This window comes from Acipenser ruthenus, chromosome 40 (assembly GCF_902713425.1).
Source record: "Acipenser ruthenus chromosome 40, fAciRut3.2 maternal haplotype, whole genome shotgun sequence".
Classification (NCBI taxonomy): domain Eukaryota; kingdom Metazoa; phylum Chordata; class Actinopteri; order Acipenseriformes; family Acipenseridae; genus Acipenser; species Acipenser ruthenus.
Window position 1 is genome coordinate 9,840,320 of NC_081228.1, and position 14,625 is coordinate 9,854,944.

The 14,625-nt window shown below is 38.0% G+C and overlaps 1 protein-coding gene across 1 annotated transcript; it reads right to left on the minus strand.

The window, feature by feature from the left end:
- Positions 1-4,444: 4,444 nt before the first annotated feature.
- LOC117968836 (apolipoprotein L3-like) lies at positions 4,445-9,467 on the minus strand. Its single transcript, XM_034916639.2, has 3 exons — positions 9,399-9,467; positions 6,895-7,015; positions 4,445-4,805 (listed from the first exon to the last, which is right to left on the minus strand). Exons 2-3 carry the CDS (start codon positions 6,981-6,983, stop codon positions 4,445-4,447), a joined length of 450 nt encoding a protein of 149 aa, XP_034772530.2. The 5' UTR covers positions 6,984-7,015; positions 9,399-9,467.
- Positions 9,468-14,625: the final 5,158 nt, after the last annotated feature.

The following is a 14,625-nucleotide window of genomic DNA, read 5'->3' on the forward strand; positions in this document are numbered from 1 at the left end:
TGATTCTGCATGTAAACATAGTGAATGATTCTGCATGTAAACACAGTCAGTGATTCTGCATGTAAACACAGTGACTGATTCTGCATGTAAACATAGTGAATGATTCTGCATGTAAACACAGTCAGTGATTCTGCATGTAAACACAGTGACTGATTCTGCATGTAAACATAGTGACTGATTCTGCATTTAAACACAGTGAATGATTCTGCATGTAAAAGTAGTGAAAGTGTATTCATCTGTCCCAATACTTGATGGAGAGGAGTGTATATTAATGGGGTCACAGTTTTGAGTTAATAAATAAGCAGAAGAATTGCTCTTCTCAAAATGGAGGGATGCGTCTTTCAATCAAATGTTTCAGTGAAAACAGAATTCTTACATTTTAAAAACTCAGCTCTGCTCCTTGGCTCCTGTAGACTGTGAACTTCCACTTCATTCACTGGGTAGAAATGAAGAGAAACAGCAATGAAACTACATTAATATAAAACCACATGTGAGTACAAACAGCAATCAATCTGGGGAAATCACTTGAAATAAAACATCTGCAAAATTCATCTAGCCAACAATCTGCAAGAGATGTTTATTAATGGCTTTCAAATCCCCTCCCTCCTCAAGCGAGGGTCTATTTGAGAACTCTCTACCAAAGGAATCTGTTTAACACCAACCTGCTTTGGTGATTTTGACTAATTCCCCCTTGCAGAAGCCCTCAATATGGTGTTTATATCATTTTGAATGAAAATTAATATTTTAATCTGTATTGTAATTATTGTCAATAATGCCAGTAATACAAGAAGGTTTTCCTCATTTATGCCAATTCATATTTTTTCCATATTTTTTTATACTGTACTCTGTATATTTCATTGCTTTGCACTTGTCTCCTCTGATTTGTCTATTTGTTTTGTCATTTTTGTTGTAAACATATTGCAGTAATATTTCCTTCATGTTTGTATGTACAGTTAATAATACATTAAACAATGTTGTATGAATTGTTTGGACAGTATGTGTATTTTCTTTATTTTTTGTCCCTTAGTTTTGCCGTCATTACCATCACAAAGCATACATTACAGAAAAATAAAATGTTGTAAAAATGTATCTATTTGGTTGCATGCAAATGAGGAAGACACAACAAAGTGCTGGAGCTGATGGAGGGAGCTTCTTCATTTTATGTCTTTAGTATGAAGAAAAATTAATATTTTCAATTATGGGGTTATGTTTATTACGTGTCATTACCAATCACGTCGTAACTTGTGTAAATTAATAACAATTTTAAATATATGGTATATTAATTAAAGTTTACCAAGAGATACTGTAGTATTATGTAGTAGGCCTGAAATCCTAGGTTTTAGGCCTAAAAAAGTGTTAAATGTCATTACCACAACGTGTCATTACCATCACACATTAGACTGTGACGGTAATGACACCACCATGCTGGTAATGACAATAATACAATTAATCAGTATATCATTTTGAATTATACTAAGTTTATTGTGGAGAAAGGACATAAACTACAACTTAATGAACTGACCAATGTAAGTGCATCATAAAATGCCCCCCCCTCCACCCTCCTTATATGCAAGGTCAGTCTCTGTCAGTCTATCTTTCCATTCAATTTTATTACAGCAAACCAAATACCCCTACTGCATCCAGTTCAGTAATACCTATCATAGAGAATGTGAATATAAATATTTAATTATATACATTTTTAAATACATTCTTCATCTGTTTACTATATATTTTCATTATTATCTATATATTTTCATTATTTTCACTATATATTTTCATTCTTTTTCAGGAAAAAGAAACCAAAGACATCTGCCCAGAGGTCAAGTAAATAGTGGGAACAAATTAAAAGTGATCCTGTGAAATACGCAGAGTTTCTTAAAAAAGAAAAAGAAAGATACCTAAAAAGAAAACAAAAGTGGTAAATTAAAGAATATTATAAATAATAAATAAAGAATATATATAATATATATCAAAAAGAGAACAAAGAGCTCAAAGACGCAAATGGAAAATAAATCAACAAAACAAGACTCTGACTCCAACAAGACGCAGATGTACAAGGTTTCATGGCTGTGAACACACCGCCAGCGTCACCACATGATGACTTGCCTGCCCATCAGCAAGGCAGGGGAAATGCAAATCCCAAAGGACAGAGAAAACCTGTTCAAAACCAGGAAGCTGCTAACTGATGCACAAAAGGTAGAGAAATATAAAAAAAGATGTCAAAGAATGGCATCAAGGCTTAACAGTAAGACAAAAGCTTCTCCAAAAGCTACCCAGCAGTTTAGATCTCAGTTTGATAAGGTTAAGAAAGTACTTCTTTTCCACAATATTCTAAAATCGGAAAAAGAAAGGCAAGTTGCTTCAAAGATCATCAGTGGGAAGATCCTGAAGAAATACAAGCTGATGAAAGAGGCAAAAATGGCATTTTGATTTTTTTTCAGATTGTCACTGATGTGTCTGGGAAATAACTTGGAGGATTCTGAGGAGTTGTTCTTGTTAATTAATTGCCTGTTTTGAAACATCCTTTTAGTCTATATGATTGTTTTAGTTCTGACCTCACTGAGGTTTATGCATTCTTCTTCTTCTTCTTCAGTTTATTTCATTGGTTTAGTCCCTGCTTACCTTCCCAAAACCTAGGTTTAAAATGAACAACATAAGAAATGGGTCTGGAACCAATGTACTCTGCAGCAGTGTGAGCTCAAGCTGTAATTGTGCTGCTAATTAAAGGCACAGTGTCCCAGTTTAGAAAAGAGATTTTACTGTTATGCGCTAATGTTTCATTATTTCTTTTCCGACAACAAGTAACAAAATCTAATCCCTTTTAATTCTGATTTCAGCAACCTAACTTTTAGGTTTAGCTGTACCTTCATATTCACTCCAAATAATTTATACACACAATAGTTATGTGTTCAAACTTGCTATAAATAGCTGGTCAGAACAGTGAGGCCTGTCACAAAGACGGCCGGAGTGGGTGGCGTCAGACCAGAAGCAGGAAATAAACAGACAGAGATGTGTGGTTTGGTGAAGCTGAGCGAATGCTTTCGCTCAGCATTTAATAAACAGAACGGAAAATAAAAGGTTTTAAACACAAAAACACGGGACACGGCACTACACGCCAAAATAAAAAGACAAACAAAACGGACTACACAGACAAAACACGGTGAGCAGATTTACCTATTATTATTATTATTATTATTATTATTATTATTATTATTATTATTATTATTATTATCTTTACCTCCGTCTCCAATCCCGTTCTCCACTCACCGAACACCTAACCCCGACTGAAAGAAATGTGCGTCTATATATACTATTGTGCTGGGATTCAATTACTAATTAATTATTCACTTGAATCCCAGCACGTGAATTAATTCTGTGCAACACCGTGCTCACATATTACATTTAACCAGCACGTGAAGTGATTTGTGCCCTCCTCGTGCCTAAATACAAATCTACGTGAAACACACGTGAAACACAGACCCGTTTATATCCCGTGTACCAATGACTATACACCGACATTTACACACACACGTAACATACAACACATAATATGCACACAGGGGCGGGGCACATTGCCACAGGCCTCAATTTATCATTTAAACAGAATAAGATAAAGAACCAAAGTCCAGCCATTCCAGATATGACATCTCCTTGTCCTAATGGCAGTTTTATCACTGTCGGTCGGGCTCAGTCCTGTAAATTAAGAGTGCTGTGTCTCACATTAAAAACAAAACACCATGGTATACCTAGAATATGGGAACTCATCTAAAACACAAATAGCTGCTCTTCTCCCTGCGTTATCTTTCTAAGTAGTAACAATAATAGTGCCTCAGAATCTCTAATTGAACAAATGAATGGATTGCTGTGCTCCTAGTTTTGGAGGCTGATGTACTGCAAGGAATTGAAACTGGCATTATAATCATTTTTACTTTATCAAACAATGTAATATAACTTGTATGTTTTGTAATGTTACATGATAATAATATAAAACAGGCATGATACACTTACAAATCAAATATATATCATTTTTATTGCATACAGATCTAATATGTACAGATATAATTGTCTCACTGGATCAATCCTGTTCTAAGTCAACAAGCCTGCAGCGATGCATTCTGACACAGCTTACATTGTCTATACAACCCCGTTCTGTGCAAGGCCTGGATTGTAGATTTAATATACCTCACAATACAGTGAAAAACTCGGCTACAGATTACTGATGCCCTTCCTGAATCTATATGTTATCACGTTTCCTTTAAGAAGCTTCATTGCCTCATGTATTGATACACCTGTTCCAGTCTTGACAGATCTGAGGCTACAGATTTCACCACACTCCTGATCTCCTCTGCTCTTTCAGTTTTGCAGCCTTGCTGCATGTCTTCATAATACGAAGTCATCTCGTAGACATCTTTAGCCACACAGAGTCCAACTTGAACCCCTCTAGCTAGCCTGTCATCACACAGAGCTTCCCCAGTATCTCATCTGCTCTTTGGTTATGTGTTCTCTCACTGACGGCCTGGGTTATATCAGTGGCGGTTTTGGCAAACTGTCCTAAGGTGACCCCTTTCTCTCCGATATCTTGCAAACTGCAGGCTGCGGGTGACTCGGGGTCCAGGAATAGCCCTGCTAGGGTCATGATCCCCCCGGCCGCCCCTACGAAGCTCCCGATAGTCTTAGCAAGGGCTGCGTTCATGCTGGCCTCATCCAAGCCATCCGCAATCTCTTTGAGTTCTCGGAGGTGTCTCTTTATCACCGGCTTCTTGGATTTGAACAGCTGGACAAACTCCTCCATTCTCTGCTCTGTGCTGTGAAAGGGATACGCAAAGAAGAGTTAGAACTGTGAACAGCATCTTGGAGGTGTCTTAACTATTAGAAATCATGAGAAATCACTCTTAATGTTAGTCCCCAGTGATAAACGCGATCGTGGATCACTCTGTGATTTCACAGAATCCACCATGAGATGCAGAATTATTGATTTTCCATGACACCAAGCCTAACCTGTATTCGTAAGAACAAATTCAAGTTTTTTAATCATTCCACAAGGTGGCGGAGTGAGATTTTTGAATGCCTGCTTTGTTTATCCTACTCAACCCACTCTTAGGAAAAGGAAACAACTCATTTCAGACACTGACATGCTGTGGCTATTAAAATCCTGAGCTAAAATGGATAAACTTGTTGAGAGCAAACATGTTTGGAGGCAAAAACCACTTAGGAAATAAAACAGCAACCAATCGTGCTCGGGAATATGCGAGACACTTGTATGAGGACAGGGGTAAACTGTTTTGCATAACATTTTTAAAAAAATATTTTTACTTTTCTTTCAGTCAATTTTTTATTATTGAAGAAATATATTGTACTTTTCTACCTGCTGAAAGTGGTCTCACAATTTTGTTTTTTGAATTAATAAAAGTTATTAAAGTTTCAATAAATGTTTTTGTGTATTCATATTGCTATTTGTTTTAGTATGTACTGTAATAAACTTTAAAAACCCGAGAAAAAAAAGAAATGAAACATGCTTTCCACAATGCTTGTAAGAATGCTAATTGAGGTATAGTTTATGGTATGTTATAAAATAGCATCTTGAAATCCACTTATCACAGATTCCGAGGGAGTTACGTTCGTCCTCTTTATCGAATGAACCAATCCTAAAAGGTTGACAAAAGCTACTCTGATTTGTTATCCTAAATGCATTTAAGCTAGTGTTTGGTTTTAACTTTTAAAAGGCTACCGCAGAATTCAAGAACTTCTGTTGCAGAACTCATAAACCCTTGCTGAAGAATTTGGAACAGTTTGCAGCACATTTCATCGGGGACTATAATGTACACATAATGTAATTCTAATTTGTATTACCATCACTTTGTAGATCTCACATTTGCCTACATGAAAGATGCACACATTATGTTAAATGTGTATTTGTAGTGGAGTTCATCGCTGTTAGTGAACACTAATATTTTTTTCAATGCTGCAGGTCATGAAGGAACGCAGGTGATAGGAATGTTGTTTCTGGGAGTTCTTGTAAAAGGAACAATTTGTTTTCTTTGCAAGAACTCAAGCAAAGTGTAGGGCCAGTGCAATTTGAAATGTATTTTGCTTTCGACTTTGAAATGTTTTTTTCTTTCGACTGTAAGTCGCCCTGGATAAGGGTGTCTGCTAAGAAATAAATAATAATAATAATAATAATCCAGGCAATCCATGCCATTTCCCAGTACTAAAATGCTCTAATAGAAATCCAGCTGCGACAGGCTATAGGTTGATCAGACAAAGGTCAAGGCATTGCTGTGGTGAAATACCTTCGTGCTTGAAACAAACTTTGGACTTATTTATGCTGTACAGAATTCTGAATTACTTTTATAAGATATGCAGGTTTTAAAAGATACAGCCATAGTTCACAGATCGAATGATTCTGTATGTAACAAGTCAAGGACTTGGACTTGGCTCATCAGAGCTTTCATTTGAACTAACCCAAGCAGCTCCCCGTTTGCTAGTTACCCATAAGTGTTCCAGGGCTCTGGTTGGGTGTAGCTCTGCAGTATTTACTGGAGCCGCTTGTGGAGATTGTTGTTTTGTTCTCTGCTGTAATGACTAAATGGAGGGAGAGATCAGAGTGTGGTTCGCTGGATCTGATCCTGAAAATACATCTGAAAATGCAGGATCCTGTGCAAGCTGGGTGGCTCTGACTGTGCAACATAACTTATGTTATAATAAGAGACACCTGGCACATATAACCTATGAACAACTATCAGACATTAAAGAAGAGTTTGTTTCTTTATAAACTAGGTCATGCTCTGTGCTTGGGATAACATCTATAAACAGACTTAGATGTACTGGAAGCCTGACAGATCCTGATCAGGGATTGATTGAGTTTTCACATGTGATTCATAATGAAGAGATTACCTGCTTCCCTCAAACTCCACCAGCTCTCCTGTCATGAAAGAGGGTTCATACTCCCAGGTGTTTGCCCTTGTTTTTGGCAGCTGGTACATGGCTGTATCCTGTGGCTGGCTCTGTTCTCAGTCTGCAACAGCAAAGTAATCACCTATTTGTCAAAAGGCATGTTTTTATATCACTAAAGCAATTAGTCATCTATCAGTTGATATCACTTCCCTATACTTCAAGTCTTACCTGCTTATGTTTGTTCTGTATGATTCTCTATTGCTGTTTCTGCTTAGATCATTATTGACCCAGCTTACTAACTATTAGGTGGGGTGAGCATATCAGGGTGGTACAATGTCAGTGCAGAAATGCCTCCCCTATAGGCTACAGAGCAGACACAGATATTGCAGCATGCTTTCCTTTTAAAAATCAAATACAACATTTCCCCACACAACTAGAATGCAGTGGACAAAGAATGTGATGACAACACCTCTATAACAACAGCAATTGATTTTACACATGCCTAGGTTACCATTTTTTTTTATTAATATTTTAAAAAAATACATTTCAGGTGTCATACAACAGTCCTCATGTCAGTAAGTATATAAGAAAAATACAGCGAAGGTAAACCATGTGCAGAAAATGACATAGAAAAACAATGACATCTCTAAGGGCCTCGTCATGCATTAAACAGTTTACCACGCCAGCCCGTTACTGAAATGAATCGCGTGGAAAAAGATACGGCGTGCAAGTCATTTACAAACAAATAATAATACTAATACGGAGAGGGAGGGACTTGATATGAAAACCATATTCACTTAAAGGTTCCAACTTTACTAAGTGTCTCAGCGCGTGTTAAGAGTAGCGCTTATTGAAATCTAAATCACAACACAAACAGGGCAGACCAGGAGTAGTGCTGTGTGGAAACATGATAAACGCGGATATCTGCTTTCAACTACTGCAGTACATTTTTTCCAGGTTAAACGATTGCCCGTGTTCCAAAGAACACTACAAATAAAATGTCAAATATAGGCTACACAGGATGTATTTCGTTGGTTTTGTAGATTAAGTGCAATATTTTAACATACGGTGTTGCAATATCTACTGTACATAATGATATGATTCTGAAAATGCAACTTACCAAAGGATGCACGTGAACTGTAGCCTATTACATAATAATTTCCTTTATTCCGATTCCAAACGTGGTGCTATCTCAATGCAAGATGCGTAGGAATGTAGGTACAGTGCTGTATAAAAAAAATCCCATGATGTAGCCTACTGAATTTTTTTCCATTATGACGTTGTACTGCTGAAACGGCACACCTGAATTACACTGAATTATTTCGACATTAGCTTTTTTGTCATGGAAAAGACAACAGAGTAGCCTAAAGCACACATTGTGCCTAGCCTGTGCAGCACGTCGAAATCGCCGGATAAGCAGCTGGAAGATTAACGTTTCTTAAAAGTAGAAAACAAGATATAAACCGCACACTCACTTGCAATCCCTTTAAAAGAAACACATCTATATTTAGCCAACGTTTCGGTACCGAAGTGCCTTCAAAATAAACCAGAGGGAGATAAAGGTGAACAAACAAATATTTGTTTTCAGCTAATTATTTTCTGCTTCTCCGCTTTGACAGTCTCAAAGCAGAATATTCCCGGGCCGCCTCCCCTCATCCTACGCAGACCCACTGAAGAGGTAGCTGGTGCCGGCTGCTGCTTCCTTGGTCGCTGTCATTCTGGCGAAGTGAGAGCTGGACTACCCGTCCTTTGGAGTGTCCATAATATGACCATATACTAAAATAAAGGGTGTGTAACGCGTGCAGCCTTTCGCGTGGTATGATGACTGGCGAATGAATCATTTAGCGCGCCTTATTCGTGCATATTATTATATTAGTGAATAGAGCGGCCACACCTTCATTTTTGCACGCAATATGGGTTTCTCTTACCACACAGTATTTCAGGTCATTTACCACCGTTTATGCATGAGGCCTTAAGAATGATATGACAAAGACAGACAAAACAGGGTTTCCAAAATCCTGCCTATATTCTTGTGGCATTCCTTAGATACATGTCTTTCATTTACAGTTTATCCGATTTACAGCTGCAATTTGTATAAAACATTATTTGAAGTGTTGTTTTAAAAATAACGTGTGTGATCTCCAAAGCAAGTGTATTTCATATAAGTTAATATGGTGTGTTGAGTGTCTTATTGTTTTATATTCAAATTACATATTCAGATCACCTGATTAAAAGGTGTTTCAAGAACTAACCTTTATACAGCAGCTTATGAACACGTTTAGTAGTATATACACGTTAAACTGTGCTAGTATCAAAGTTTAAAGAAAACGAGTTCAAACTAAAATATGTTTATAATCTATACATTTTATGTTTAAATCTTAAATATTTACAGTGTACAGAGAAATACAGAAACATTAAATATAATTTCTAAAATTATTATTTTTTTTGCACAACAAATATAATGTCCCACCAGTAACGAATATATAATTCTGCTGCAGTTTTACCTTTTGCAAATAGAACCTGAGTGGATCGTTTGGTCTTTCTCCTCTGTTGTGTTTTCGCAGTGAAGTGCCTGTTTAAATGCACTCTATCTGGACTTTAGACTACCACTTCAAAGCAAGGCTGGCCGAGGGGTTATATAAAGCTATACAGAAAGATAAGGGTTGCTATCCTGTTAACTCTAAATGGAAACCGAAACTAACATTTCCTGTACATCCACGGGGCAAGAATGGGTGCTGTTTCGAACTCTAAATGGAAACCTATCATTCTGAACACAGAGTAATAGCCTGTGACGTATAGACAACAGAATTAAGAAATAAAACAGAAGCATTCAACCCAAAGCCATAATCTTTAATTGAATTCAGGCTTTGGTTGGGATTTATTTTAAAAGGGAGCAGTGGTAATGTTTCAAGTGCTGACAGGACGTTAGGTAAGATTAGCACACATTATAGCGGACCAACGTTGAAGTAAGACAACAGGTTTTAAAACTATAGTAAGGGCACTGTGCTGTTTTAAAGACCAAAGTGTCTTTTTTTATAGGCTTCCAGAGTCTAGCCTTTTGAGAAATGTACATCAACAAAAGCAGCTCTTGTTGACAATATATTTTGCTTACATTTTAGTAGGACGACACCCTCTTTGACACCATTTAGACACGGTATCATTCAAGACAAAGCTAAATACTTTGGCTCCCGCTGCTAATTTACTTACAGCAGTAGGGGGTCATGAATGAAAATGTCAATCTCAAACCTCAATCAGATTTTAAAATAGTTTTACAATGAAATAAGTAATTGATAAGGAGTTTGTGTTTAATCTTTCCACTGATAGATTTCACAGGGATTCAGCCAGGCTTGTGCATTCACCCACTGCGCTCCCTAGCATAATACTAAGAATGATAAGAATAATTACAGAAACTGCCAGTGTACCGTGGTGATTTCATACAGTAGTGAAACAGAACATATGAACATAAGAAAGGTTACAAATAAGAGGCCATTTGACCCATCTTGCTTGTTTGCATCTCATCAAGCAGCTTCTTGAAGGATCCCAGGGTGTCAGCTTCAACAACATTACTGGGGAGTTGGTTCCAGATTCCCACAATTCTCTGTGTAAAAAAGTGCCTCCTATTTTCTAATCTCCACTTGTGACACCTGGTCCTTGTTTTTTTCAGGTTGAAAAAGTCCCCTGGGTCGACATTGTCAATACCTTTTAGGATTTTAAATGCTTGAATCAGATCACCGCATAGTCTTCTTTGTTCAAGACTGAATAGATTCAATTCTTTTAGCCTGTCTGCATACGACATGCCTTTTAAACCCGGGATAATTCTGGTCTCTCTACTTTGCACTCTTTCTAGAGCAGCAATATCTAGAGCAGTTACATCTGTAATCAAAACATTTATTAAAAACATTTCTGTACATAATAAAAAACATGTACAATTATGAATAAAGATTCTTTTACAATATAAAACATGAAAACTAAAATTCAGTGACAAATGTTTCAACTAGAAGTATATTTAGCAAAGCGGTGTTCAGGCAGGGAACTCAGTTTTAAACTAGATTAAAATTGAAAACATCAAGAATATTAGGAGCCCCCATTACCAGAACATTCGTCAGCCAAGTGGCTCATATCTCATTTGTCATTTGAAAAACAACACGGACAATGATCATCTAGATCTTACCTCACTCCATTAGTCCCTGCTGTGCGTCAGAGGGGGGTGATGCTGGGACGCCAGAATCACCATCGAGCCCTCTTGAGGTGTCGTGGGCTAGTCGACGAAACACTGAGGATGGAAGGTGCCCACTTGAAGACCCCAGAGATGTACCCTACTTAGCTCAGTCCAGACGGTTGTCATGCTGATGCGCTGGGGAGACCGCACTGTGGTTGATCCCTGGAGCCAGCATCGCAGCCGTTGTGTGTGCTGATGCGCCAGGGAGGCAAAATAAGCTGATCCCTGGAGCCAGCATTACACTTCAGCCATTAACACCAGACAGAAGGATATCTACATCATCATATGGAAGGAAACGTAAATGGATGGAGACACATATGGATCACATTAGTTTACTGTAAAGCTACATCTTAGTTGGTGCTTATCTTGGCGAGAGCCGAGTTCAAATCAGCATGAAGTTTTAACATCTACTCTCGTGTAATGGAAATCCTCTTCATGGCTTCACTATAGCCAGCCTCTCCTCTATCAGCAAACTAAATTATAGATTGGTTTTAATATACAGTGGGAAAAGTAAGTCATTTACTAAACACTGGGGAAAGATAAAGTGCTTTATCGAAATGTTGTAAACATTAATTCATTATTAAAAAGGCAACACACACAATTGTAATGACTTTATAATGACAATAGACATATAAAAATGTATATGTTGAAAAAACTTATGTGTGAGTGTGTATGCTAACAATCAGATGAGGGTGGTTGGTATTGATCAGGCTAATTTATCATTCATTGTGAAACGAGAGAAGAAACAGCTGCTTGGATTTGTGATTGCTGCTTTTCTCAGAGCAATCCACAGAAACCCAAGCAGCTGTTTCTTCATGAGGATGTCAGGAATCCACCCATGTGCTCCTTTTATACACAACATACACTGGCACTGAACCCATGCTGAACAGGGATTGTGTTTATTCTGTATGTACCAGCTTGAAACATTTATTGAAAATGAAAGGGTTACATATTTTTTAAAACATTTTCAAACATTTTGTCTATTTTAATGTAGGGTTTAACTACATTTTGTTTACCATACTTTGTACATTTAACATAATCATGATTCTTCATTCTAAAGGTAGTCAGAGTGCTGCTGTAGTTATTTCACCAAGTAAGCAACCCTTTGGGGGCTCCTCCGGGTTTTCCAGACTCCTCCTCATTTGTGGATGTGAATGTTCCTCTATTTCAACACTATTTCAATCTAAATTATTAACAACTCACATGCATAACTCTATTTTAATTGTAAAATGGGTATGCAATATTCAACATTGCTTACTCACAATGAATCTCTCATGACAGCAAACCTTGTTAAGCTCTTGATAGCTTACACACAGTACCAAACAACATTACCATAGTGTTTTTGCAAAGTATTTAATCTCAAAATATATTTTATCCACTACCTTCAGCACCGACTCCGTCCATTCAGGAAACTCCAAGATTCTGGTTTCTGCATCCCTTCCCTGATAAAGAGCTTCTTCAACTACAAATACATATTGCTTCATTTCTCTGTTCTCCACCTCTTCCTTGTACTGTCTTAGTGTGGTGAGGTACTGCTCCCGCCTTCTCGCTAGCTTCTCCTGGCATTTCTGAGTTCCGAATTCGATTTCCTGTTTCCTTGCCTACTCCTCGACACACTCCCTTATTTTGAGGTCGATCTCTTGGATCGCTAACTCCTCTTCGATTATTCCTCAGATGTCCCTTTCTCTCCTGGCTAGCTCTTCATGGTATTCTAGTAGGTTAATTTCCCGACTGGCTAACTCATTTTCATATTCTCGTTTTCTCTTGATGGCTCTGGTGTGCGCTTCCCATGCCCTTTTAAGAGCCAAGTCACTGTGATTGTGGATATGGGTCTAACATTAGTATGGATTCAGTAATTCAACTGGCTGATTCAGTGATGTCTTGGATCCCAGTTGCCACTTTTTCACTTATAGTCTCTATTTTCCTGATAAGCCTGACCATGGCAGCGGTGCCACCAACAAGGACAGCGGCTCCACCCGCAGCAATACCAGCCCCTATGCTGACTGCTACATGTGGGGCTCATTTTTGTAACTGTTAGCATTTCTGCCAAACCGCTGAAGCCAAGTGCAGTCCCCACATATACAGCAAGCCTAACAGGCTCAATGCCATCAGCAACCACTTGAAGCTCCCTGGTTTCCTTGACTATGGTCCTCTTCTTTTCCAAGTACTCCTCAACAAACTTCTTAATCACCTTTATTTTCTCCTCTCTGTGGGGGAAATGGATGTTTTAGATTTAAAATACATGGGCGCTATAAGAGTGCACTCTTGACCTGTTTAGCTAAAGAAAGCACAAAACGGGTAAAATGTACTAATTTAATTCACTATAATCCTTGTTGGATTGATCTGAAATGTTGTATACAGGTTCATAATGTTGGGGAAACTAAATTATGGGTGATGATGTTACCTGGTTTATGTGCAGTGATATTACCTGGTTTATTGGCTGTGATATTACCTGGTTTATGGGCTGTGATATTACCTGGTTTATGGAAGGTGATATTACCTGGTTTATGGACAGTGATATTACCTGTTTTATGGGCAGTGATATTACCTGGTTTATGGAAGGTGATATTACCTGGTTTGTGGGCAGTGATATTACCTGGTTTATGGAAGATGATATTACCTGGTTTATGGGCAGTGATATTACCTGGTTTATGGAAGGTGATATTACCTGGTTTATGGAAGATGATATTACCTGGTTTATGGAAGATGATATTACCTGGTTTATGGACAGTGATATTACCTGGTTTATGGACAGTGATATTACCTGGTTTATGGAAGGTGATATTACCTGGTTTATGGAAGATGATATTACCTGGTTTATGGGCAGTGATATTACCTGGTTTATGGAAGATGATATTACCTGGTTTATGGAAGATGATATTACCTGGTTTATGGACAGTGATATTACCTGTTTTATGGGCAGTGATATTACCTGGTTTATGGAAGGTGATATTACCTGGTTTGTGGGCAGTGATATTACCTGGTTTATGGAAGATGATATTACCTGGTTTATGGGCAGTGATATTACCTGGTTTATGGAAGGTGATATTACCTGGTTTATGGAAGATGATATTACCTGGTTTATGGAAGATGATATTACCTGGTTTATGGACAGTGATATTACCTGGTTTATGGACAGTGATATTACCTGGTTTATGGAAGGTGATATTACCTGGTTTATGGAAGATGATATTACCTGGTTTATGGGCAGTGATATTACCTGGTTTATGGAAGATGATATTACCTGGTTTATGGAAGATGATATTACCTGGTTTATGGACAGTGATATTACCTGGTTTATGGGCAGTGATATTAGCTGATTAATGGAAGGTGATATCAGAACTGTAACTAGGGCGGGGCGAGCGGGGCAGCCACCCGGGATGCAAAGCTGTGAGGGGCGGAATCATGAGTGAAATGCATTGCCACTTGAGTTTTCATTGTGCTACGTGGTTCTCAATGTTTTCCCATGTCGGCTGTCAGCCCCCCGGCATTGGTTGCATTTTTGCATCCCA